The 26,369-nt window shown below is 58.5% G+C and overlaps 1 protein-coding gene across 5 annotated transcripts in view; it reads left to right on the top strand.

Annotated features, from left to right (window-relative positions):
* Window positions 1-26,369, top strand: part of PLEKHG5 (pleckstrin homology and RhoGEF domain containing G5) — a 108,511-nt gene that overhangs the window by 52,141 nt on the left and 30,001 nt on the right. For 3 of the 5 annotated variants that reach the window (XM_053281169.1, XM_053281171.1, XM_053281172.1), the window contains 6 exons: window positions 13,910-14,066; window positions 14,916-15,018; window positions 16,026-16,086; window positions 18,636-18,727; window positions 20,125-20,261; window positions 21,156-21,319. In XM_053281169.1, coding sequence (XP_053137144.1) covers window positions 13,910-14,066; window positions 14,916-15,018; window positions 16,026-16,086; window positions 18,636-18,727; window positions 20,125-20,261; window positions 21,156-21,319 — 714 coding nt within the window. Of the gene's footprint in view, window positions 1-13,909; window positions 14,067-14,915; window positions 15,019-16,025; window positions 16,087-18,635; window positions 18,728-20,124; window positions 20,262-21,155; window positions 21,320-26,369 lie in introns of those variants that run through there. The other 2 variants (XM_053281170.1, XM_053281174.1) reach the window with 2 other exon arrangements.

The following is a 26,369-nucleotide window of genomic DNA, read 5'->3' on the forward strand; positions in this document are numbered from 1 at the left end:
ATTCCAAGGGGCATCATAAGTCAAGATAACCTTGGTTCAAGGAGTCTACTGTCTTAAATAATTTAAGTAAAGTTTATTCTCATGATGAGAATAAAATCAATCATGCCAGGACTTCACATCCTGTCATTAGAACATTGAAAGCAGGTTTAGTTTGTACTTGGTTGAAATGCTTCTTTTAGACACCACCCTTTCTATCTCATTGAGTAAAAGGACTAGAAATTGACTTCATTAAAAAAAAAAAAAGTTATGAAAATGTGGGGAGCAGAAGGGTAGGCACTGTGTGATCCCTTCTCTCCACTCAGGACTATTGCTCTGCTGTTGCTTTTGTGATGAATTTGTGTCTGACTCTGGTTTTATACGTATCCCATCACATCACTCCTGCCTCCGTCTCTCCACTTCCTCCCTTGTCTTCTCTGTGCCAGATTTGGGACTGTAGACTCCTGGGGGCAGGGATCTTTTCCTTTGCTTTTTTTTTAAAAAAGTGCCATGCACATTGATGGTGCTCTATAAATGAAGAGATTATTAATAATTAACAAACGGTGATGGCACAGTAATCTTGGTGACCGCGAGGGCAGCAGCCGGATTCTGTTGGTTCTCCTTGCGGTGAAGCGGAAGGAGTAGCCTAGAAGGGTTCTTGGCGGGGCAGGCAGATTAATATTTGCCTCGTTAGCTGGGCCTGCCTGTGCAGGCATATTAGTAGGTAGGGTGTTGTGTGAGGTGCGAGGCCTGCCGCTCGCTAAGCATGGTCTTTGGGTGGTGACTTGGCAGCCACAGGTGTGGATTTGTGTGCTTCAATCGGGGTGTGTATTTGTGCTTCAAAATAAGCTCCAGGCAAGTTGGTGTCCTGGTGGGAACCCCTTCTTACTTGCCCTGGAGGTTTTGCACACGGGACTTGTAAAGCCCTTTAGCTTGCATCTCCTCCAGACTCTGTGTGTGTGTGTGTGTGTGTGTGTGTGTGTGTGTGTGTGTCACATATCAGCCAAATTTATCCTGAAGGCCCTGTGAGTTATCGGGGAGCATTTCACAAACAATTTGGGTTTTTCACAGCATGTTAAGAGTGCAGCCCGATTTATATCCGGGGTGAAAAAAATCCACTATTTGTGTTTGGTTTTTTGGGTTTGCAGTAAAGCATCCTGGAAACTCGCAGTAATACCTGCTGTGTGTAAAAGTCCCTGGAGCATGTGAATGGGCTCACTTGCTTAAGTTGGTGTCTCTCAGATGTTTTGAACTCATTGGAACACAGAACATAGGAAGCTGCTGTCGACTGAGTCAGACCCTTGGTCCATCTCGCTCAGTATTGTCTACACTGACTGGCAGCAGCTCTCCAAGGTTGCAGGCAGGAGTCTCTCTCCCAGCCCTACTGGAGATGCTGCCAGGGATTGAACCGGGGACCTTCTGCATGCCAAGCAGACACTCTCCGCCACTCAGCGAGGGCCCATCCCCATTGGCACCCTTTTCTGAACTTTGTCACCTGCCACTGCTAAATGAATGCTGACCGCCTGACGCCTGGACATGCTGAGGTCCCCGCACACAGATCTGTGTGTTCAAAGATGATGGCCAGAATCTGTGGACTGGGGTGAAGGTGTGTTCAAGAAGTTTTCCAGCAGAAACACGGCCTCATGATGCTCTGCACCCTCGCCCTGGTGGCCAGTTCCATTCAAGCAAGCCTTGAGGGCCAGACGAGGTGGGCCTTGATACACGTCATCTGGCTCTGAGGATCCACAGCCCTCCCTTGCTCCCCGGGCATGGGGAGGGAAGGTGGGGTTGAGCCATTTGCTTAGAAGGTTTGCCCCCCCCAGGAGGGGAGAGGGTTAAAAACTGCCTGGGACTGATGACCGAAGGCCATTGGGATGATGGGAGTTGTAGTCCAACAACATCTGGGGAACCCAAGGCTAACCACCCCGGCCTGGGGAGGCTGGAGCAGCCACCTCCACCCCTCCAAGCTGCCATGCGTTGTGCGGCTGGGAGCGCTCTTGGCAAGGACCCCAAAGCCCTGAATGAAGCAGATCCGTCCTTCCTGCCCCCCCCCCCCCGGTTGCCAAGTCCCTGTCCGGAATATCCTGCCAGAGGTCACGCTTCCTCCTTCGTGAGCCTCCTCCTTGTGCTCGATCTCCCCCAAGAGAGGTGCCCAGCCTATAGGTCTGCCCCGTTGACGAAGGACTTCAGGGCTCCTTGCAAGTGTCTGCCTCCACATGGGATGTGTGAAGATGTGACCAGCGGGTGTCTGAGCAGGTGTGTGCAGGGATGCTTGCCAGATGCTTTCCAGATCACACCCTGCCACGGGGGGGGGGGGCGTCAGGACGTCTCTCTCGGAAGTGGGCTTCCCCACTTCCTGCAGCGTGACACCTCGGTCCCGACGCGGACAGCAGGGTCCCGGTCAGATTTCCGATGCCTTGTTTTGCATTTAGTTGCCGCAAGATAGAGCTCGGACGTCGTGTATCCGGCGTAAAGAAGCGGCTGTGTTTTCCGGGTGGTCAGTTTCGAATGCGATTTGCCTGAACGGAGGCATTTGGCTGCTGTCGAGGGGCTAGCCTGGAAAGCGCAGAGGCTGCCGGGCCCAGCCAACGTGACCCCAGGCTTCTTGCTTTGCCATGCTGTGCCTGGCAGCCCCCACCTGATGGGGGCGCCGGATCTGGCTCCCAGCTCCTCTGGTGGAAGCATCGCAGGGAGCAGAGTTGAGTGGAAGAGAGCCGATGGCTGGGCAGGGCTGCCCTCCCGGTCTGGGCCGGGATCAGGGAGCCCCTTGGAGAGCCTCCCGGGAAAGCAGAGGAGGGTCTTGGGTGCTCTCAGCTTGCCCTCCCGGGAACTGGGGAGCAGCCTTTGCACTGGGTGAGGCAAGGCTCTTGCCTCTGGGGGCAGGCTACGGGGGGGGGGGGGCACAAGGTGCCCCACGGCTGTCCCGCTGCCAGCTTTGCCTCTCCTCACGCCCTCCTGGGGATGCCTGCAAGGAGCGCAAGGAGAGGAGAGCCCTCTTCCCTCCCCTTGCCACTTTCCAAGCCTGCCGGGTCAGCCTGAAAAGGGGGCCGCCCGCGCCCCCCCAGCCAACCAGGGCCATGGGGCAAGGCGGCCTGGAGCTGCCCCCGTGTGGCCGCCTTCTCTCACACCGCCCCTCCGGCCGCTCAGCGTCATCGCATCAGCTCTGCTTGTCTCACCCAGAGAGGGAGCAGCGGAGACCCCTCTGGGGCTGCAGAGCCCTGCTGGGGGGGCTGGGGGGGGCTGGGGCTCTGGCTCCCCCCTCCCCATGCCTGGCCCGTGGCCCCTCCCCAGCCTCTGGCTGCGTGGAAGTGGCTGGAGTGGCCCCCGAGGCCAGGGGCAGCCGGGCCCTCCTCACTCCGCAGCCTCTGCCCCTCCTCCTCCCCCCAGGAGCCTGGCGGCCTGCCTTGGCCCTCTCTGGCCCCACAGCGGCTGCCCCTCCCTCTGTGTGCAAAGCCGCCTCCCGGCTCCATCCAGACGCCATCCAGAAGGCCAGTTTCGACATGATCTCTGAGCAAGAGTTGCCACGTTCAGTTGAGTCACGGCTTGACTGGCTTTGTGGGAAAGCGCGATGGGATGGCCCAGTGGTTAGAGTGCCCCGGGAGCCCTGGGGAGTCCCAGATCCAACCCCCCCCCGCCCACCGGAAACTGGCCAGGATGCTTATCAGTGACCTCGGGCCACTTGCTCACTCTCTGCCAGTAGCGGCTGGTCCTAAGGAGTGGGGGTGTGTGTGGGGGGTGCCCAAGGGGGCGGCTGGGGTGATTACTCCCTCCCCCCTCTCCAGTGCTGCCTGCAGGCTGGCCATCTGTCAGGTGGAGCTGCGGATGGCCAGTCTGCAGGCGGCATGTGTCTTGGGTGGGGGGGAGAGAGGAGGAACTCCGGCTGCCTCCTTGGGTGCCCCCCCACCCCCGGTCCGGCTCCTTGGAACAAGCCGCTTCTGCTCTCTGCCTGTCCTACCTCAAAGGGTGTGGGGTGTGTGTGTGTGTCAGAGAGAAAGGGGGGGCGGTGGGGAGAGCTGTCCTCCGCCCTAAGCTCCGTGGAGAAAAGCTGGGATAAAAGTAAGTGCCAGATCTCTTGGCTGATTTGAAAAAACGCCTCCGAGGGATCGGGCGGCCTCCCTTCAAACCAGTTCTGGTGGTCTTGAGACATGTGCCTGTATGAACTGCGGGCTGCAGACCCTCTCTGCAGGCCCCCCCCCCCGCAGACAGTGTTTTGAGACTGGGGAGGCCCCTGTGGCGAGACTAGCCCAGAGCACGAGCCGCTAAGGGGAGAACCCCTCCTCCTGGCCTGGGACTGAGCATCCCTCTCCAGAGGACGGTGGGAAGCCATTCTGGAGGCTTGAAGAGCTGGATCTGGTGGGAAATGTTGGGAGGTCCATTTGAAGGGGGAGGGGGGGCGGGTCCCCAGGAATCGCTGCAGGCAGCTCCAGCCACCCTACCTGGAGGGCGCATTCTCTGTGCGGCCAGGCTGGGCCTCCATGGCTCCTCCTTGCTTCTCTTACGATTCTTCTCTAAAGTCTGCCGTGTTCCTATGATCATCTCTTCCCCGCCATGATTCTGACTCTTGGGCAGAAAAGCTGACCGGTCCACATGTTGCCTCCACTCGGTTCTGACTGTTTCTCGGCCAGCTCAGTCATTGTCTTCTTTCTTTAAAAAGGAAAGCGTTCTCGCTCTTCGTAGTCTTTTTCCTCTCTCTCTCTCTCTCTCTGCTGCAGTGTAACTTTCCGGGAGGGTTGTTTGCCTTCAGGCTCAGGGGTTGTTTATAAACAAGAATTCCTCCCTGGTTCTAAAACAAACACACAGGTTTTCACTGCCTTGTCAGTTCCAGAAATACATTCCCTTCTGAGGACGGCATAGACAGGCACACTTTTCTTATTGCTGTTTATTGGAGTCATACAGCCCTAGCATGGGAGTTCCCAACCTTAGGTCCCCCCAGCTGGTGCGGGACTACAACTCCCATCACCCCCAGTCACAATAGGGATGATGGGAGTCGTAGTCCAACCACAGTGGGGGATCCAACGCTGGCCACCCTTGGTTTACAATACAGAGCGAGTTGCACATGCATTTGGGGAGTAACAGCACCCGTTGGGTTTGTGTGGGTGACGACAACCCGGAGGGCTTTTGCTGCACTTGTTCCATGCCTGGCGGCGTCACACTGTTGGGTTGCTCCTTCCTTGCTCGTTCCCAGGCAGGCGGCAGGCGGCTTCTGCAGCCAGAATGGTCCCGGCAGAGCAGGCCGCGAGCGCGGAGGTCAGCCAAGGCCCGAGGCTCCCCTCCCCGAGGTCACCCCACCACGTGACGTGGGTGCGTCCCGGCTTGCCTCATCATCCCGCGGCAAAAGCTTCCTGGCTGCTGGGTGCTCTCTCTGAGTCACTCCCCCTGAACTTTGAGCACTCTCTCACCCAGACACATCCAAACACACCGCCAAGGAAGGCTGAAGTTACCTGCCCCATGGAGAGAAGCACCTGGCCCTGAGCTGCTGGGACTCCCTGCAGGAGGCGAGCAATGACCTCTGGGCTGCTGCCAGCCAGAGAGCTCAGGCGGAGGGGAAATCTTCCCTGGGGGGCGGGGAGAGGAAAAGCCTCCTGGCAGCCGCAGGCTGGGCCAAGGTGAGGGGCTGGTTGGGGAAGGAAGAGGGCAAGGGGGCCCCTGATCCCCAAGGCCTCATCCGTGGGGGAGGGCTTCTGCGCCAGACCCAGTGAGCAGGGAAGCCTCTCCTTGGACTGGGCCTCCTGTGAATTGGTGTGTGCCGTGCGTGGTGTGTGTGTATGTGTGGGGGGGGGCTCTCATTGGGGGTTTCCATCTCACGCACCAGCATGTTTCAGACCAGGCTTCTGGACAGCTGAGGTGGGAAGGCACGGGAAGGATGGCCCCTCTGCCTCTGAATGGCCACAGAGGGTGCAAAAGCGACTGGGGCAGTTGTGCCGGCCCCTGAGCATGTGCAGAGCTCCTCCCCCTCAAGGGGAGACACATGACTGTCAAAAAGCAGTGTGCTTCTGAGCAGTTGCGGAGTGCTTTCCTTTGCCAAGGGAAGTGCTTGCCTGTGGACTGCAAGCACCGCACAGCCATCCCGCCCTGACGCCTGAGCTGGGCGCGCGCGCATTAGGCTGGCATGTGCATGCGCGCACAGACAGCGGGCATGGCTCGGCTGCATTTCACTTGGCTTGCAGTTCCCAGTCCTGGCAGCTGGTCAAGAGGGCCAAGTTAGGGTCAGCTCAGTGATGGATGCAGAATGCAGCCGTGGAGAGGAAATGGCCCCCCTGCAAGAGCTCTGACGATCTTTCCTTGCATATATTCTGAAGATGTTGAAAAGAGGGTCTGGGAGCTGAGTCCTTCCCCCAAACAAGGCCGTGGCGGCTGCTCCTTTCTCTGGGTCGCCCTCCAGGAGGGGCCAAGTGTTCTGGAGTCACACCCATTGTCCAGCTGGTCAGGTCTTAATGTGAACAGAGGGAGCTGCCTTCTTCCGAGTCAGACACTTGGTCCATCTAGCTCAGGACTGTCTACCCAGACTGGCAGCGGCTTCTCCAAGGCTGCAGGAAGGAGTCTCTCTCAGCCCTATCTTGGAGATGCTGCCAGGGAGGGAACCGGGAGCCTTCTGCATGCAAGCCGGCAGGTGCTGTTCCACAGATCTCTGATCTTGCAGTGCTCACACAGGTAGTCTCCCATTCAAATGCAAACCAGGGCGGACCCTGCTTAGCAAAGGGGACAAGTCCTGCTTGCTCCCGCAAGGCCGGCTCTCCTCCCAGGTGCATTTCCTGATAGCCTCCCCAGGTAAGGCTGGGAAAGAAAGAGAGACCACTTTCTGAGACCGGGGTGGGCGCACTGCTAGTCCGTGCAGACAAGAGTACTGAGGAGTGTTCTGTGAGGAGAGGAGGCAACCTCGGTGTCCAGTGTTGTGTGTGCGAAAGCAGCGGGAGAGTTGTTTACAGTGGCATGTCTCACCTCCGGGAGATTTCCCCTGGCCTGAGTCATCAGCCGGAGGGTTTCCTAGGAAAGCCTGTCTGTGCAGTCGGTGGCAGAGGACTAGCGGAGTGAGGGGGGAATCCCAGGGCCGGCTCAGGTTCCCAAGCTTGGCTCCCCAGAGGCTGTGGGGCGGCAACACGGATGGTCCCCTTTGCAAAGCAGGGTCCCCCTGGTTTGCATTTCAGTGGGAGACGCCCTGTGTATTCCATCCCTGAGGGGAAGAGCGCCTGCTTGCTTGCATGCAGATCCATCATCTCCAAGGTGTCTCTTGCCTGGAACCTTGGAGAAGGCGCTGCCAGTCTGGGTAGACCACACTGAGCTAGACAGACCAAGGGTCTGACTCAGTATACAGCAGCTTCCTACGGCTTTCTGTATGCAAGGCAGAGGCTCTGCCGCTCCCTCCCAGAGGGGGAGAGAGAGGCAACATTTTTCTTCCCCTCCCATAAGATTGGGTTACCCAATAAAGTTGATTCAGGACAGATGATAGCAAGGACATCAGACGGCACATAATTACTTTGTGGCACTCACTGCCACAAGACGGCCCTAAGCTGCAACGGATCTAAGATCCGGCTTGAATAGGGGGTCCGGCCACTTCACGCCCTATCAGTGGCTGGATACTGGTTGCTGGGGATAAGCCAGTGGGGAGCCCTGGGGCCCTTGCCTCTTTCTTGGAGGCGTCTGGGTGGTGGGCCCCCTTTGGCCTGACCCAGCAGCACGCCTGCAGTTTGTTCAGAGGGAGGCTGGCGGCGGCGGCAGCGGCCTCCCAGCAGACACGCTGCAGCTCCCCGGCTCTGTGGAAACCGAATGCGCTTGGTGCTGGTTACCGAGGCGGCGGCGGCGGCCGTCCACCTGGGTGCTGAGGTGTGCCTCTGCCAGGGCCTGCAGGCTTAGGTTCCAGCCGGGAGGGAGGCGGGGAAGGAGGGCCAGCCCGGCCGAGGCGGAAGAGGCATGTGCCTGCAAGCAGGCGGCCCGCCTTGGCGGCTCAGCCGGGGCCTCAGCCAGTCATAAAAAACTGCCGCCTGTCTGGGCCCAGGCGGGCAAGAGCGGGCTGCAGGCCCTTACTCACTCACGGCCAGCCCCAAAGACGCCCCACCTACTGAGTCAGTGTTTGTCCCGGCCGGGATTCCACCCCAAATCCCTCTGAACTAGCGCCGGTGAGACACGGGCAGCCGCGCTCCTGAGCCTGGGGGCGCCCGCCGGGCTAGTCCCAAGAGCCGGCCCTGTGGCCACCGGCAGAGGATGGCCGGAGCTGGGAGGCTGGCTGGAGAGGGGTGAGTGAGTCGGCGGGCGGGGGGGGGGGGCAGGACGAGCCCTCCGCATTCTTCCACGAGGCGCTTGCTTGTTGCCGGGCCCCGGGCAGGCGGTGTTCCCTTTCAGGGTGGCCTCCCAGCTGTTTAAAAATTCAGCAGGGTGCTCCGGCGGCAGCTGCCGGGTGCTCCTCCCTTGGCCCGCCCCCCCCCCCCCGCCGCCAGGGCTCACGGGCAGTGCAGCCGCTTTGCAGTGGGGACTGGGCCAGGCTTGCTGGCGTTGGTGCTTCCAGCGCCGCAGGCCAGGCGGGGAGCCACCTGCTTCCTCCCCCCCCCCCGGTGGGCTTCCTGACCCTGGCCGACGGGGCCACTTGGCATTTCCATGGCTGCCGCTTCCCTCCGCCCCCCCCACATCCTCTCTGGCTCCGTCGCGTTTGTACAGGACCAGAAACCTTTCGGAGAGCGCCCAGATTTCCGTGCTCGCTTCTGAGGGCAGGACAAGCGCCAGCGTCGCCAGCTGCAGGGGTGCAGGGGTCGGGCCTGGGAGGGGGGCGCCCTGGGCGTGGCAAGGGGGTGGCGGGCTCTCCCGGAAGCCGCGGTGCCTGGGACAGACGGACTGGCAGCCTGAACCTGCCTGAGGGCAGCCCTGCGGCGGCTGCCGGGCACAGAGGGGGGGTCTCTCTGTTTCGGGGCTTTCTCTGAGACGCGGAGGTCTGGCCTCAGAGGCGCCCTTACCCCTGGACTTCGGGGCCAAAGTCCAGGGCCTCCACCGCCCCCCCCCCCGGGGCCCCCAGTCCTCTCTAGTCTGTCCCGGGTGGTGGTGTGGTCGCCGGGCGGAACATAAGGATGCTTCATTTGCAAGGGAGGGGGGCCTGCAAAGGCCTTGAGGTCCGGGCTCCGGCATTATGTCGGTGCACCTCTGGCTGGGCAGGCCGCTGTTCATCTGGAATGCGGCACAAAACCTCTCCAAACGAGAGCTGCCGTGATTCCTGCACCGGAGGAGGACGTGTCACTCTGGGGACCTGGAGCGAGGCAGGCCATTTAAACAGAGAGCAGAAAAAGAAGACGCGATTGGGGTCTGTGCAGGGGGCGCCTTGGCTCATTCCATCTCTTGCTCTGTGGGGAGGGGCCCCGAGCTGTGCGAGGCACTCTGGCCCGCCCGCCCCCATCTTCTGCTGGTTGGCCCTTCTCACGGGCCTCCCTCTGGCTTTCCAGATTTTGCTGTCAGTCAGGGGAATCTTAAGGACGGGAACTTGGTGCCTCCATGGAAAGATGGCCGCGGGGGTCCTCCGGGGCCGAAGATGGGCTCTCCCTGCGCCCCGCCACTGCGGGTGGAGGGATGGCGCCAGAGCTGCCTGCCTTGGTGTGGATGGGACTCTCCTCCATCCTTGTCCAAGGCTGCGTCTGTCTCTAGCTTGCCAGGCATGGCGGTGCTTTCTCTGCTTGGGCGTGAGGTTCAGGTGTGTCTTCCTCATTTCCCCTCAGGGGCCGTGTGGTTGCATTGATGCTTGTGCAACCGTTCTGACATGGCACCCAATGTGCTGTCATAACACGTGCGGGAGAGGGGGCCCGTGCCACCAGGGCAGGTTATTGGGGCAGGGCAGCGAGGCCCCCCCCCGACTAATCCTTGGCGCAGCTCTTTGGGGCCACTGAGCTGACCCTCACAAGCTTTGCCTCCCCACCAAAAAGTGCTACTTCCAAAGCTTGCAAGGGTTGGTTTTAAAGGGGGCTGCGGCTTCCACCGGGGCAGGCGGCGAGAGCGTCTGTGCTGTGGTGCCTCTTCGCTTCTGGCCCCACAGTGCCTTCGGCTGCCTCTGCGTGAGACCCCGAGAGGGCCAAGGTGATGTAGGCCCCAGAAGAGCAGTTGGCAGAGAGGAGGACCAAGGCGGGACCACCGTGCTAAGCTGTGCAGTGTCGCCTCCTCATATGCCAAAGCGGCCATCCAGTTGCCCTGGACACAATTCTCCCCCAGTTTCTCTTTTGCAAATTGGGATGGGCGTGCCTTGGGTGTGTGGATAGTCAGAGGGATTTCTGCCAGTGGGCGTCCTCCTTTGCCCCCCTGGGGGTTCTGTAACGCTTGATAGTATCTGACAGCTGGTATGAAGGAGCAGTCAGTATTTTGGCACTGCCTGGCGTGTAACAGCGAGTGGAGATCTGACAGCTGCAGCTGGAACAATTTGCTCAGAAAAATTGTGTTGATGTCAAATATTCTCTGAAATCTCAGATATTTGCTGAATATTCCCTGGATATCTGATACCTGTATTTGGCATGCTGCAATATTTGAGTTCAGTATTTGGGAGTTGGACATGCAGTGGTTTGATAGTATTTACAGAGGACATGCAATGACCTTTAGTATTTGGTGGCCGTTTATGAGATTCTGTATCTGAGCCTGTCAAGGCTATCAAGAAGCACCAACAAGTCTAAGCACTCAAATTTCACATTCTGAATTCTAAATTTCACCTATAAAGTTTGGATGTCAAAGCTAGGGGCTTAGGCAGATTCATGGTGGACAGGTCTATCGAGGGCTACTAGTCTGGTGGCTGTGGGCCACCTCCAGCCTCACAGGCACGATGCCTCTGAGTACCAGCTGCAGGGGAGCAACAGCAGCAGGAGGGAGGGCAGGCACAGACCTCTTGCCGGTGGGCTCCCCAGAGGCATCTGGTGGGCCACTGTGGGGAACAGGAGGCTGGACTAGAGAGGCTTCCTGCTGTTCTTATGGAAACTTTAATTTTGATTATTTTTGGATACTTGTTTTGTCCTGGCGATGGTAATTCCCATGGATTATGTCATGCTGAGAGCCTTTTTATCTTGCCTTTCCTCAAGGTGGTATGCATTATTTCGCTCCCTATTGTCCTCAAAACAGCCCTGTGAGGTAGGCAGAGCTGTGGGCTTGCCAGGAAATTTTGAATTGGAAAACTTCCCAGAAAAAATTCAGGGACATTTTCCATGCAGTTGTTTTCTTTCTTCTTCCCCATTTGCATTGCATGTCCTGACGCCCTAAATAGATTCTGCAGCAGAAAGAGCTCAGACCGGGCAGGACGGGAAGAGAACGCTGACCCCCCAAGACCAAGCAGGCTGGGCTGCCAGCCCGAGTAGAAGGTGGAAGGCCAGATGGACCAGCTCAGTTGCTGGCAGATCGTATATATGCCTCTCAGTTTGGAATTGAGCACAATGCTTGTGTGTGGGGGGGGGAGCGGGGGGGGAGTTCTGCTCGCAGCATTCCCACCCCCCTTGTTTGCAGGAAGGGGGGTGGGGGTCTTGGCTGTGGTTTGTTCAGGCAGCCCTGAGAGAACTTGCTTTGTTGCCATCAATGGGCATGGTGGGGCAGGGGCCTCCAGGGTCACAGGGCACCAGCAACACCCCCCCACACACACACACACTCCTGCCCTGCCCTCCAGGCCTGGCTGTGCATTTAAAAATAGCCCCCATGTTGCAGCCCGCTCACAATCGCAGGAAGCGCTGGGGCTGCCGGCCTGCATTGTTTCGCTGCAGACGCTGGCTTCCTTTGCCCGGGGGGGGGGGGCGGGGGGGGCTGGCTGGGAGGCTGGAGCTGGCTGGCAGCCTCTCCGTGAGCCCAGAGACAAGCCCATCGCTGCGCAGGCAGCCGAGGACTGCACTCCGCTGCTGCTGTTTCTGCAGGGGGGGGGAGGGCCCAGGCGGAGCAGGCAAGGCGGGATGAGGGGGAGGAGGACGCGGCTTTCCCCGCATGGTCACCATGTCAGTGGGGTTGGGGATGGGGGTGAGATGGACCCCCAGGCGTGGTGCCAGAGCCGGAGGGACGGAGAGGCGCAGGACGCATTTCTGTGTCAGCCGGAGGAGCCCAGACAGACTTGCCAGAGAAAGCGTTCCTAGCCTTGGGACCCCAGAGGCTGTTGGAACCACAGAAACCTAGGGAGCTGCTGCGCACCGAGCCCGGCCCTTGGTCCGTCTCGCTCAGTGTTGTCTGCACTGACTAGCAGCATTTCTCGGGGGCTCCGGGCAGGAGTCTCTCCCAGTCCTACCTGCCAGGGGTTGAATCTGGGACCTCCTCCTGCATGCCAGGCGGCTGGCCTTCCACTGAGCTGCGGCCCCAATGGGGATGCCCAGTTGTGGGTAGGTTGGAATCCCACTCCTGCCCTTCCCTGACAGGCAGGAGCTTTCTGAAAATGCCGTTGAGGTGCTGGTGGTGGTGGGGTTTGAGGAGAGTGATAGTCCAACCGCTAGCAGGGACCCAAGGCTGGGGAGCCCCCTGCGAGAGACACGGGGCAGGGGCGGCTTTGCCTGGCCCTGGCCAACTGTCCCCTTCAGGGAGGGGCCGCCGTGGGGGCTGTGGCTGAAAGAGGACCGCGCGCCAGGCTTGCCTCTCCTCCCTCGGCCTTAGCCCGAGCTCAGGAGCCTGGCTCTGCAGCCAGCAGGCCAAGAGTGGATCCCGCCCCTGGGTTTCTTCCGCGGGGCCTTGTTTTCTGTGGGGAAAGCCCGTTTGTGTCCCATTCAGAACGGGAGTGGTGCCAGCCGCTCGTCCCACGCAGTCGTGCATCGTCGTGGTTTTGCTTTCTTCCCCTTCCTCACATGGAACGGGGCACCAAGGTGTTGTCCGCGCCAGGCGGGACCGATCCGAGACCTGCGAGGGGGCGCATGGCGCAGCGCATGGTGTGTGGCTGTCGAGCAAATCTGTGCTGTGGGTTTCCTTGTCGCTGGTTGCTGCACGTGTGACTGAGCGAGGTGGTAGAGTCCTGCAGTGGTGGTAGGACTGTACCACTCCAGACTGCAGGAGGGGGTGCCATTTTTGAATGTTCTCTCAGGTGAAATGCCGCCTTGCAGGGGGTGAAATGCCCAGGCAGATCAGAGAGAAAGTTTCTGGTCTAGATTGCAACCAGGTGTGATACTGGGGTGTGGAGGAAGGAGTTGTCGCTTTTCTTAACGGCGGGGGGAGGGATTTTGAAGTTCATCCCATCAAATGGTCCAGGGGCACCACTGCTTTAGCATCTTCGCAGTCCTGTGGGTGTGTGGCTGGGAAACCCACTGAAGCCACCGGGAGGTTTCTAAAGGAATGAGGAGAAGGAACGAAAATGTATTTTGCAAGAGCCACGAGGAAAGGAGCTATAAATAAAAAGCACGACAGCACTGCTAAGTTGTTAGATGACTTTGACGGCTTGGTTGAACAGGTTTTCATTGACTAAAGGGAGCCTCTGATTAACTGGGCAGCAGAACTTCTTCTTTTTTTAAAAAACGGTTAATTATTTTTCATACACGGGCTTGCAGAGAACTGCAGATGGCAAGCCGCCTTCTAAGAAAAGAGGAGAGCTGGTCTGGTGGTAGCAAGCAGGACTTGTCCCCCTAGCTAAGCAGGGTCTGCCCTGGTTGCATTTGAATGGGAGACTAGAAGTGTCAGCACTGGAAGAGATTCCCCTCTTAGGGGATGGAGTCCCTCTGGGAAGAGCATCAGAAGGTTCCAAGTTCCCTCCCTGGCAGCATCTCCAACGAGATAGGGCTGGGAGAGAGACTCCTGCCTGCAACCTGGGAGAAGCCGCTGCCAGTCTGGGTAGACAACACTGAGCTAAATGGACCTATGGTCTGACTCAGTCTATGGCAGCTTCCTCTGTTCCTGTGAGAGCCTCAGGTTACCCACCCCTGTCTTGAAGGGAGCTGTCAGTCCAGCAGAAATGGAGGACTGCCACCAGGCCCTGCTGGGTTTTGCCTCATGGCGCCTCTCTCTCTCTCTCTCTCTCTCTCTCCTCCCAATCCAGGTATGCCATCACGCCGAGTGCCAGCAGCTGAACCACAACAGCCCCCTCCACTTGTGTGAGACGTGTGACGGACGCTTCCACAGCGCCATGCACTTTGACGGCCACATCCGCTTTGACCTGCCGCCGCAAGGTGATGGAGGCCAGGCTGTGCCGTGGGGTGGGTGCATTTGCATAGGGTGACGGGCGGGGGCCCAGAGCAGCTCCTCCATGTAGACGCCCACCAGAAGCACTCTGCTTCCCATGCAGGAGGCCCTGGGTTCGACCTCTGGCGGCAGCATCTCCAGGGAGGGCTGGGAGAGGCTCTTGCCTGCAACCTTGGAGAGCCGCGGCCGGTCTGTGCAGACAGACCTGAGCTAGATGGACCCAGGGTCTGACTCAGTAGAAGGCCGCTTCCTCTCTTCCTGTTCCACTAGGCTGACACCGTGCCCCTGACTTTGTAGACTCCTGGGCAGAGGTTCTCAGCCTTGGGTCCCCAGATGTGGTTGGACTACAACTCCCATCGTCCCCTTGCCCTTTGCAAACCACAACTCCCATCATCCCCAGCCACAAGGGCAAAGGCGCGGGGTGATGGGAGTTGTGGTCCAGCAACATCTGGGGACCCAGCGTTGAGCACTGCTGCTCTGGGGGATGTACGAACACGGGTGCCTGGGAATGCCCGTTGAAATGCCCTGGGTCCTTCCAAATGGCCATAGGGGTGCATGGAATTTCCGAACGGCCAGTTTCAGTGGGCATTCCCTGCCATTCGTTTTAGGACATTAGTCCACTGTAGGACTTGCACGTTGACAGTCCCAGGTTCCATCCTTGGCAGCCTGGCTTGCATATGCCCCATCCTTGGGTGGTTCCCGGAAAGGAGGACTTTGGAGACAAAGTTGGTAGTGGCAGCGATCTCTGCCAGTTGGGACGCTCCGGGAGGGAGGGTGGGAGCCACGGGGGGGGGGTCCTCCCTCCCACCCTCGGCACGCAGCCAGAGGCGGGCCATAACGCGGCAACGACTTCTGCCTTCCAGGCCCCATCCTGGCACGGAATGTCTCCACGCGGTCATGTCCGCCACGGACCAGCCCCGCCTCGGACGTGGAAGAGGACGACGACGGGCTGATGGATGGGAAGGGGTGAGTCCTCACTTCAGGAAGGATGCTCCTTGCCTAGAGGGCGAGCCTCTCGGGGAGGGAGAGGCTAGGCTTGTCTTCTCCTTGACACTCTCGTTGTCAGTGTGCAGGGAGGAGCTGTTCCTTCATGGAGGGAGCGTACAAATGTGCACCCCCCCCCCACCCCGGAGTCTAAAATGGCGTGGTCCACCTAGACCTGTACCACATGATATACAGGACGGCTGGATGGAGGTCCCATAAAAGCGTGGGAACCAGAAGTTTTCAAACCGGGGTCCCCAATGTTGTCGGACTACAAATCCCATCGCTCCTAGCCATAGGAACATAGAAAGCTGCCTTCTACCGAGTCAGACCCTTGGTCCATCTAGCTCAGTATTGTCTACCCAGACTGGCAGCAGCTTCTCCCAGGTTGCAGCCAGGAGTCTCTCTCAACCCTATCTTGGAGATGCTGCCAGGGAAGGAACTTGGAACCTTCTGCAGGCAAGCATGTAGGTCAGGCCTGCTCAACTTAGGCCTCCCCAGCTGTTTCTGGTCTACAACTCCCATCATCCCCAGCCACAGTGGCCAGTAGCCAGGGGTTATGGGAGTTGTAGGCCATCATCTGCAGGAGGGCCGAAGCTGAGCAGCCCCGATGTAGGTCACGTAGGTGCTCTTCCCAGAGTGGCCTGTCCCCTCAGGGGAATATCTTACTGCAGTCTCCCATTCAAATTCAAACCAGGCTGGACCCTGCTTAGCAAAGGGGACAATTCATGCTTGTTGCCCCAAGACCAGCTCTCCTCTCCTCAAGCCACCATGGCCAAAGGCCCTTGGGATTTGTAGTCCAACAGCATCTGGGAACTCAAGTTGGGGGCAGGTGGGGCAGAAATCTCTCCAGCACTGGAACAACTTTGCCTCCCTTCCCCAGCTGAGTTGAGGGAGAGAGGGCTGTCCGAGGGGGTTGGGGAAGAAGCCCCCGCCTGCCCGCCCACCCGCCCGCCCTTTTAAAACTCCCAACTCCCTCTCGTCTCTTGCAGGGACAGGAAGAGCTCAGCCCTGAAGTTGCCCAAGAAGAAGGCCAGGAGGAGGCACACCGACGTAAGGCATCTGCTTGACCTCCTTTCTTGAGCCTGTCTTGCTTTTGCCTCAACCCCGTCAATCCACTCGCAGAAGCAAGGAAAGCCTCCTGGGGGAGGCGAGGGGTGGGACGAGGCCCAACCGGAGGAAGACCCTGCTGGTGGTGGCCGTGGGGGGCATAGGGGGCAGGGAGGCTGGGGGCTTTTCAGCACCACCGAGCGGCAGTCGCTTGGGTGCCCCACTCGCCTCTCCCCCTGGCCCCAGACAAGTGGGGCGCATCCAGCTGCCTGTGGCTTTGGAGCAGGTGGGGAACTGCTGCTCTGTGGGAGGGGTCCCCGCTCTGTCTGCCCACAGACTGAGAAGCCCATTCCCAGCTGGATGCAGTGATGGTCTGAGTGGCAGGGAACCAAGCAGCTTGCTTTGTGAGTCTGGAGTCCACCCAGCCGGCTTGTGGCCTGTCATGTTGTGATTTAGAATATTATTGCAAATATTTACATCCTGCTTTTCAACAAACCGGCTCCCAGAAGCGGTTTTCATAACAAAAGGGGTGAGAAGATGATTCCCTGTCTCAAAGGGACTCATGATCCAAAAGGGAACCCAAAGGAGACACCAGCCGCTGCTGCCGGAACGTCTGGGCGCTTTCCAGATTACCTGCTATGGCAGTGTCACGACTTTCCACTAAGTGTGCTTCTGTACTGCCTGTGTTGTGACATCGCAGTCCCTGTGCTGTCAGCAAAGGGCCGTTCACATTTCTGATGCCTTACTTCGGATTTTATCCTTGTGTTTTAGTCCTACAACGTTGCATATGCGTCGCCAAAAAAAAAATCTGTATTTTCCCATTGTAGGAGGGTTGCGCAAGCTATTTACTTTTTCAAAATGACCCTGCCAAGCAGTTTACTGCTGAACATAGAGGTGCTCTTACCCCTGGACTTCGAGGCCAAAGTCCAGCGCCTCCACAGCCCCTAAAGGTAAACTGTGCCATCATCAAGTCAGTGTCGGCTCCTGGCGCCCACAGAGCCCCGTGGTTGTCTTTGGTAGAATACAGGAGGGGTTTGCCATTGCCTCTTCCCGCGCAGTGTGAGATGATGCCTTTCAGCATCTTCCTATTTCGCTGCTGCCCGATTTAGTACCAGCGGGGATTCAAACCGGCAACCTTCTGCTTGTCAGTCAAGCATTTCCCCACTGCGCCTGGCAGGCCTCTAGGTTCAGGTTCCCAAATTACCTAGGTGCACCTCTGGCCGAACAGTGTGTAATCTGGAAAGTGCCCCGGGGTGGTTTCCAGATGGTGAACTTTACAGCGCAAAAAGTGGTGTGAACTGCAACGTTTTGTGTGCCGATTTCAAACCACAGATGAGATCCGCTGTTAAGCTACAATGGGGAAATACAGCTATTTTCCTGTGGCACACACATGCGATGTTATAGGGCTACAACGCAGCAACAGGATCCGAAAGGAGGCATTGGAAATGTGAGCGGCAGGAGGCGCACTCAAGGGCTCCGTTGTGACACTGTGGTAGCGCACCATCTGGAAAGCACCCTTGGGAGAGCTGGAGAAGGACCGTCGGTCTCCCCCACTGAACAGAAGGGGCGCCACTTTGGAAGGTGCACTGACTCCTGGACAGCTGCCCAGCTGCACGGCCCAAAATACGTGCAGGAGACCCCGCCTCTACTGTTCAGGCCCCCACTGCTCATCCTGTGCCCGTAGGAAGAGCGTTCGCCTAGAAGGGAGTTTGAAGTCCAGGTGTCCCCCCTGCACTCTTGACTCGAACATGGCAGCAAATGTTATTTATGTCCTAGGAACACAGGGACGTAGGAAGCTGCTTTCTACTGAGTCAGACCCTTGGTCCATCCGGCTCAGTATGGTCTACCCAGACTGGCAGCGGCTTCTCCGAGGTTGCAGGCAGGAGTCTCTCTCAGCCCTCTCTTGGAGATGCTGCCAGGGAGGGAACTGGGAACCTTCTGCATGCAAAGCGGATGCTCTAGGGAATGTACTAAATTGAATGACATGGAATGCCCACTGTGAAAAGCTCTGGTTCCTTGCAAAGGGCCGTAGGAATGAATTGAATTTGAAATTCCATGCATTCCTATGGCCATTTGGAACATAGGAAGCCGCCATATACTGTCGGACCATAGGTCTATCCTGCTCAGTATTGTCTGTACAGACTGGCAGCGGCTTCTCCAAGGTTGCAGGAAGGAGTCTCTCTCAGCCCTACCTTGGAGATGCTGCCAGGGAGGGAACAGGGAACCTTCTGCCTGCAAGCAAGCAGGTGCTCTCCCCCTGAGCTATGCCCACATCCCCTATGAGGATGTGGTGCTCACATGTAGTTTCCCACTCAAATACAAACCAGGGCAGGCCCTGCTTAACAGAGGAGACCATTCATGTTTGCTACCACAAGACCAGCTCTCCCCCTCTAGGCCTGGTCTAGAGGAGTCCTCGTGGCCTTGGGACCCTCCTTTCTCGGGGGAGCCTTCTCTGGCCCGGTTGAGATGGGGAGATGGGCCGAGGGGCACCGAGTCCCGCTTTACAGTTCAGAAGATGCCCCTTGCGCTAAGCGGCTGCGTTTCCCTCCCAGGACCCCAGCAAGGAATGCTTCACCTTGAAGTTTGATTTGAACGTGGACATCGAGATGGAGATTGTGCCAGCCATGAAGAAGAAGTCCCTGGGGTAAGCTCAGCAGCGAGCCAGTTTTTCTGGGATGCAGGACATGGGGGCACGCCTGTGTTTGGGACCCCCGGAAAGCAATGAGCACAAACTCCAGTTCTGGGGGCTCCCACCGAGGCAGGTCCAGTGCACCCAGTTCAGATCTGTGGGGTGCAGGAGGGTCCCTGTTTGCTTCATCTGCGGCCTCCCTGCACCCACCTCTTGATGTCCCTGCCAAGGAGTGAAAAGGCATTCCCTCTGGCATTGCTCTGATAGACTGCTCCTGTGCCAAGTAAAAAAGAGCCTGCTATCCGATTGCACATCTCTCTGATTTTCTGCTCCACTCTTTCTTCCCACAGTAGTCAGTCTCTGAATGTGCTTAGCTGTGTTAGGCCGTAGTTGAGGCAGCTGCAGCAATAGAATCATTCTGCCTGGCCAGCTGCCCACACTGGGCCTCCAAACAAGATGGCACCTCTCTTTTCATTTAACAGCCTGGAATTGTTAAGTTTAAATTTCATTTAACAGCTTGAAATTGTTATGATTCCAGTCTAGAAAGAGCACTGGCCCTGTTCAGACATTATGTTGAACAGGTGTATAGACTCGTTCATGTGTCTGTGTGAATGACTGCAGGGGAGTTCATTTTAAAAGTGAACCTGGGACAGGGCCCCTTAAATGTAGGATACAGAGAGAAAGTGTGGGGCTGTGCCTGTGCCCAACATACTGCGTGAACCACTGTACCCGTGTACAGATCTGTACTTCTGACCACTGTACACTCGTACGAGTGTTGAACATAATGTGTGAATACGTCTGTGGTGCATAACGTAACCTTATCCTGATACCTGTTGGTGACATGATTCCCGGTAGAAGCAACCCTTGAGGCACCTGAAAGACGAACACACTGACGTGATGTACCACAGGATGTGAGGGGCTTCGACAAGTTCATGGAGGACAGGTGGTCTATCCATGGCTGCTAGTCTGGTGGCTACAGGCCACCTCCAGCCTCAGAAACAAGATGCCGCTCAATCCCAGTTGCAGGGGAGCAGCAGCAGGAGAGAGGGTATGCCCTCATTGCCTCTTGCCTGGGGGCTCCCCAGAGGCATCTGGTGGGCCACTGTGTGAAGCAGGATGCTGGACTAGGTGGGCCTCCTTGGGCCTGATCCAGCAGGGCTGTTCTGATGTTCTTTCAGGCTCCTTTTGTGCCTGTCTCCTGCCTGTCCCCCTCCCGGGTATCCCTAATTTCTGCAGCCGCTAGTTACGTAACTATTGGAACCCTCAGCCCCCAGAAGGTGGGTGTCCCATCCTCATGGGACACATATGGCCCCCTGCAAAAGGGGCACCCGACTGTCCCAGACCCCCATGGAGTGGCCGTGCCAACGCCTGGTTGTCTTTCTTTCTCCCGGTGGTTGTTCTTAAAAACGTAGGGAGGTGTTGCTGCCGGTGTTCGAGAGGAAAGGCATCGACCTGTCCAAAGTGGACATCTACTTGGATCAGTCCAACACCCCGCTCTCGCTGAACTTCGAGGCCTACCGGTTTGGGGGACATTACTTGCGTGTGAAAGGTAGGCGCTGCTGGGATCTGTGTCAGGGCAAAGACACCGGCAGCTGCTGGTCCTCACAAGCCAGCGGGAGCCAGAGGAGGAGCGCTGCCTCTGCTTCCCGGGTGCATCTCAGGTGGACCCTCTCTCTGCGTGGTTGCCGCACAGCTCTACCTGATGGATGGCCAGCCTGCAGGCGGAGGGAGAGGAGACGCCTGAGCGGCCCCCTGGTGTGTCAGGATGAGCTGCTTGAAAGAAACCTGGGGGTTGTTTCGAAGCAATGACAGCGCCCAGACCTGAGAGAAACGGTTGGGCTTATAGACATGACTCTGTTTGACTTAGAGCTTGTTAAAGTGGCATCCGTGTGCACAGTGCTTTCAAGGAATGAGAGAGCATCTCTCTGCCCCAGGGAGCTTACAATTTAAAATTCAGCACAGGGAAAACAGAAGGGGGACGGGAGAGAAATGCAGGCTGAGAGAAACAGGGGAAGAATATGTGGTTATTTCAGTCACACACATTTTGAGTTAGTTACAGCTCCAGTAGGATATGGGGACAGAAGGGTCGTGCCAAAGACGGCGTGGAAAAGTCTGTGTACCATTGGCATGCAAAGAGAGAATTGCTCAATGGTTGTGCTGAAGAAGAAGAAGAGCTAAGACACAGCTTGTTTCAAGCTGCTTGTTCTCTGCCTGGTCAGGAGTCCAGAGGGGCAGGAGAGCGGGAATATTATCCCACTGCCCACACCTTGGCAGGGAGATGGCAGAAATAGAGGTGATCTCCTTACCTAACAACTCTGTACACATGCTGGGAAGTTGCCGCTTGGAAAAAGGTTGCCTGCAGGCCTTGTTGGGGGCGATTGTTCCTTGCCCATTCCAGGGCTAACCCGTGGTGCTCTCTCTCACCCACTCTCTCTCATTGCAGCCAAGCCTGGGGACGAGCTCAAAGTGGAACAGGCGGTGAAAGACTTCAAGTCGCTCAGCTTGCCCACCCTGCGGCCCCCAGGCCTCGGCTCGGTCTTCCCCTGCACCCCCTCCCTGGATCGGCTAGAGCAGCTCTCGCTTCGCCGGGAAAGCAGCGACATCCTGGTGAGCAAGGAGTGGGGGTGTTTTTTTCAGGGCGGGAGGGCGATACACGCTGCCGGGATGCAAGGCACAGAGGGGGGGGGGGCCCTGCACTTGTGGGTCAAAAATGCACTGCGTCAGTTGTCTGTTCTTTGTGATGTTTCAAGGACTTGGGGAGGGGGTGAAAAAGGAGGCAGGCAAACTTGGGCCTGCTGAATCTGATAAGATCGGGGTACAGTTGGCTGGTCAGAGTTGGGGGCATGTGGTGGTAGTGGGCTGGGCGAGGGGAGCTATTTCTGGTTCTCACTGCCTGTCTTGGAGGTCTGGTGGCTGTGGGCCACCTCCAGCCTCCGAGGCAAGATGCCTCTCAATCCCAGTTGCAGGGTAGCCACAGCAGCAGGAGAGAGAGGGCATGCACAGACCTCTTGCCTGGGGGCTTCTCCGAGGCATCGGGTGGGCCACTGTGGGGAACAGGAGGCTGGACTAGATGGGCCTCCTTGGGCCTGATCCAGCAGGGCTCTTCTTATGTTCTTATGAGGTGGGGCAGGCTGGATTGGAGTGGCTGCTGCTGTTCCACTTCCCAGCAAAGCAGTTCTGAAAGTGGTTGACACCGCAAAAAGAATAAGAAGCTGGGGAGGAGAGCTGGACTTGTGCTCGCCAGCCTGAATCGTCCCCTTTTGGCTTGCGTTTGGGTGGGTGGCCGCAGGTGAGCCCTGCTGTCAGAGATGCCCCTTTGCGGGGATGGGGCCAGACCTCAACGAGAGGTCTGCTCTTGTCGGCTGAGGGTGCTCATCGCCCCGGCCGTGTTCCCACTGGAGCCGGCTCTGACAGCAGGAGTGATGGTGGGGTGTGCGTGTGTGTGCGCGTGCGCATGCGCGTGGCAATGACCCATCGTGGCCGAGGGCTGGTCTGCTCCCTGTCAGGGGGAGATGAGCTGTTGGCAAGCCAGTGGCGGAGGTCCGGGGCTCGGGTGTTTCCGGAAGGGCCTCCGGGTGAGATGGCCTCCCGCTCTGCAGGTCTGAGCCTGTGTCTGTCTTGGATGAAAGGCTCCTGTGTCACCCTGCCTGGATGAGGCATCGCCGTGTCTGACAGGGCGTCCGAGCACGTCCCGGGGTGTGGCTGGGCCGTGGGTGTTTGTTTCTCATGGTGCAGCCCTCGTCTCCTTGGAGAGGTTTCTGCCCGCTCCCCTTCGCCGGCTCATGTTTCCCTTCGGGGTTGTGCTCGGCTTCCCTCCTCCTCATAATTGGCTGTGATCACCGGTTAATGCTTCTCCGTCGTAACATGCCCAGCAAAACCCAAACCCCGCCGTTTGCATCACGGGGCCCTGGCTGTCGCTCTGCCTGCAAAGTCTTGTACTCCTCGCAAACCTGTTGAAAAGCCGGCATGACTTAGTGGCGAAGAGATGCAGCTACCAATCAGCATGTCCTGAGTTCGAATGTTCCTTCCTTCTCATACAAACGCGCCGGGTGGCTCAAGGCAGACCGCTGCTCTTTAATAGGGTGATTGCTATTTTACAGGGTTATCTCAGGACCAGTGTTCCCTGTCACAGGGATTCCCAGATGTGGTTGACTACAACCTCCATCACCCCAAGTTAAAGGCCATTGCAACTGGGGATGCTGGGAGTTGTAGTCAACAACTTCTGGGAATCCTTGTTCCAGGGAACACTGCTCAGAACGGAATGCTTTTCAGGGGTTTAGGTCCCCAGATGTTGCTGGACTACAGTTCCCATCACTCCCTGCCACAGTGGCAGGGGATGCTGGGAACTGTAGTCCAGCAACATCTGGGGACCCAAGCACTAATTCTATATGCAATATTTAATCGGCAATTGCCATTTTGTATAGCCGGAATGAGAATTCTATAGGGCCATTCATGGACTTGATGCTTTACAAAGAATGAGAGGGCAGGTCTGTGCCCCAAGGAGTCTGGATATTGGCAGGAGAGAGACCAAAGAGGAAGGGGGCACCGGGAGGAAGGGAGCAGGACATGCAGTGGGTTCCATGAGCAGCCTCAAGGCTTCACCACCGTTGGGTGCAGAGACTGGGCTGTCCAACGTTGTGCACAACTTGATGGTCTGGGTCGCTCCTTTGTTTTATTTATCAGTGCGAAGGAGCTTCAACGCAGGGTGAGACCATCTCTGAGCTGGCCTCTGCTCACAGAACGGGCTGGGTTCTTCCGCCACGATGCAGGTGCCTGCCGAAGTGGCTCAAAGCGCCATGTCTGTTGCTGGGGAGGGTGGGGTGGCTGCCTGCATCTCTTCTGGACCTCAGCCCTGTGGCCGGGAAGGAGGCGGCCTGCTTTGTGTCGGCCTTATGGCAGCTGGCACTCGGCCTCCTCCGCTTGCATGTTTTGCCTTTCCACCGGGGTGGCCCTTTTTCTTCCGCTCTAGAGTTGCAGCCGGATGTGGCGCCCGGGGATGGGGCCAAAGGCGATAGCGGGGGGTGGGGGGGGTGAAAGTGGGGAGCCCCGTCCATGAGCAGAGGACGCCCGGCATTTCCTTCCAGAGCTCTGTTGTGCTTCAGTTCCTCGTCTGATGTCGAGTCGCTCAGGTCAGTGACAAAATGCTCACGGTCAGCCCAGATGCCCTTCTCTGTGAGGAGAGGCAACCCGTTCGTAGCGCCGCCGTTTGAGCTTCGGCTAGAGAGAAGGCAAGGAAGGCAGAGGCCGTGATGGAGGCTCACGGAACCGGGCTGTGGAGAAGAGCACAGAACCCCCCCCCCCTCGTCTGCACACCCCCCGCAATTCATTCCTCGCTCTGTCTGGCTGCCCAAGCTATAGTGAGGAACCCTGGCGGTCAAAGGGAGTCAGACAGATTGATGGATGGTGGAGGAGAAAGAGGAAGAAAGAGGAGAAAGCCTCTGTGGCCCCAGAGGCGGCAGGAGCTGTGGCCCTCACACCCTCCATCACGTGAGCTCCCTGCGTCATCTGCTTGCCCCCTTGGGAGCCCAGGAGGCTGAATGAGGTTGGCCATCGATCCAATCCATCGGGGCTCTTCTGGCCAGCTCCTCTCCAGAACCTTCAGCACCACCTCTCAGAGGTCCACGTGTGTTTTTGCACCTGGCTGGGAGGGGTGCCCTGGGCGACACCGTCTGATTTTTACTCCTTTAAAAAAAAAAAGAAAGAAAGGCAAGCAGAAAAGCTGGACATTCTGGGAAGGGGTTTGAGATCCGGACACAGCTTCCCCAAGCTGGCCCGGGAGAGGGCCATGTTGCCCACTGCCCCCACCCCCGCCTCTTGCCCATGGGAGAGGGTCTCATGTGCCCTCCTCCAGAGTTTCCCCGATGCTGCCCCTCTCCCCGAAGAGAATGGGGTGTGGGAGAGGGGCAGCCGGGGTGGAAAGTCGGGCCTGAGGCGTGTAGCCCCTGCCTGCTCCTGGTGCTGTTTCCCCCCAGGGTGAGGGGCAGGGCAAGGGATTCCACCCCCCAGCCCTGCGGAGAGTTTCCCAGAGCTGCCTGCAGCCTCTTTGATCCTGGCGCCACAGGAGCGCCCTCTGGCACCCTCCCGGGGCAACTCCGACCTTTGGATCTCCTGGCCCGTGCTGCTTGCTTTCGGTGGAGCTGCACCCGGAAGTGGGACTCTGCTGACCTGGCTGCTGCCGAGCCTGTCTCAAAGGTGAGCCGGAAGCCTGGATCCATCCAGTGGGTGCCCAAGGCAGGCTGCAGACTGGGGAAGCGGCTCCTTCCTCCCGGGCGCTCACGGCTCCCCTCCTGGCCCAGCGGCTCTTCCTCCCTGTTCCTGCTTCAGCCCGTTTGCTTTGAGGCTCGGGCCTCTCCTCCTGTTCCCCGCCTGCAGAAATCGTGTCCTCAGCCTGTGATGCTGAGCCCCACTTGGGGGCAGTTTCCAGACCTGCACTTCTTTGCCAGCAGCTGGTGGCCTCGCGCTTGGGCAGAGGTGCCCCGGAATCCCTCTCCCCTCCAGCTATGAACCGGGGCCCGCGGTGACGCGGCGGGACCATGCTGTACTACCGATGGCACACGGGGCAGGCCCCCAGCAAGAGGACGCCCAGCACGGTGCCCTCCCTCACCGGCTTCCACCGGCTTCCGGACAACCCTCCCGCCAGACAGCTGCAGAGGGCTGGGCAGCCGACTGTAGCCCCTGGATTTGTGGCTGCCAGGATCCGGTTGTATAATTCTCAGCTGGGCGGTCCTGGGCTCCCCAGGGAATCGGTGGGGCCCAAGGGGAGTCCATGCCCCAAGGTCAAAGAGGGCCCCCTTCTGCAACCATCTCACGGGCAGAGGCCGCCCCTGGAGGCCTGGAGTCAAGGCCCTCGGCTTGGGGACGCGTCCGGCAGTAGAAAACAGCTGGAGAGCCAGAGACGTGGACACAATGTGAGTTCGCTCCTCCTGGGCAGAGAGGAAGGGTCTCGGGGCAATCCTCGGAGAGGTGGGCAGGAGGCATGCTGGTCCGGAGGAGGGCAGGCTCCTTGCTGCAGCTCCTCTCCAGGAGAGATGCTGAGTCCCTCTGGACGGGTTTTGCAATCTGATTATTTTTCGGGGGGACGGGATGGACCACTGGGGTCTGTCCTGTCTGCGCACTCCTAGGGCTCTGGACAGGGTTGTCTGAGCAGAACGGAACGCCTCTCTAGCATTCCTGGAGGTTCTTCCTCTCCACTCTCTGTCATCCTCACAACAACCCTGTAAGGTTGTCCCCCCCAGTGCAGATGCAGATGAGGGTGTGGAGCTGGGCACTGAGTGCAGCAGCAGCTGCTGTGTGTGTGGATGAGGCCAGATCTGGGCCCGGCACTGCCCGACTCATGGCTTGCCACCTGGGCCATGCTCTGCCCCACCAGGCCACCAGGTGCCCGGTCGTGTTTTGCTGTGTGTGCCACGGACACAGGTCAGGCTGGGCCTGCCCAGCGTGGCACTCAGATGTCTCTCCCCAGGGACCTTGGAGGAGCTGGCCCGGAGGAGGAGTCTTGCTCCCCTTCCTCAAAGGCCAGGGGCTTCCTGAGCCCCAGGCGGTGTCCTCAGCCCGCTCCTGCGCTCTGCCCTCCGCGAAGGGCCCCTGCTCTTCCTGGCTCCCGTATCTCCCGGGGGGGCTGTCCCCTGGGGAATCCCCGAGAGCCCCATCGCAGGCC

This window comes from Hemicordylus capensis, chromosome 16 (assembly GCF_027244095.1).
Source record: "Hemicordylus capensis ecotype Gifberg chromosome 16, rHemCap1.1.pri, whole genome shotgun sequence".
In the NCBI taxonomy this organism is placed as follows: domain Eukaryota; kingdom Metazoa; phylum Chordata; class Lepidosauria; order Squamata; family Cordylidae; genus Hemicordylus; species Hemicordylus capensis.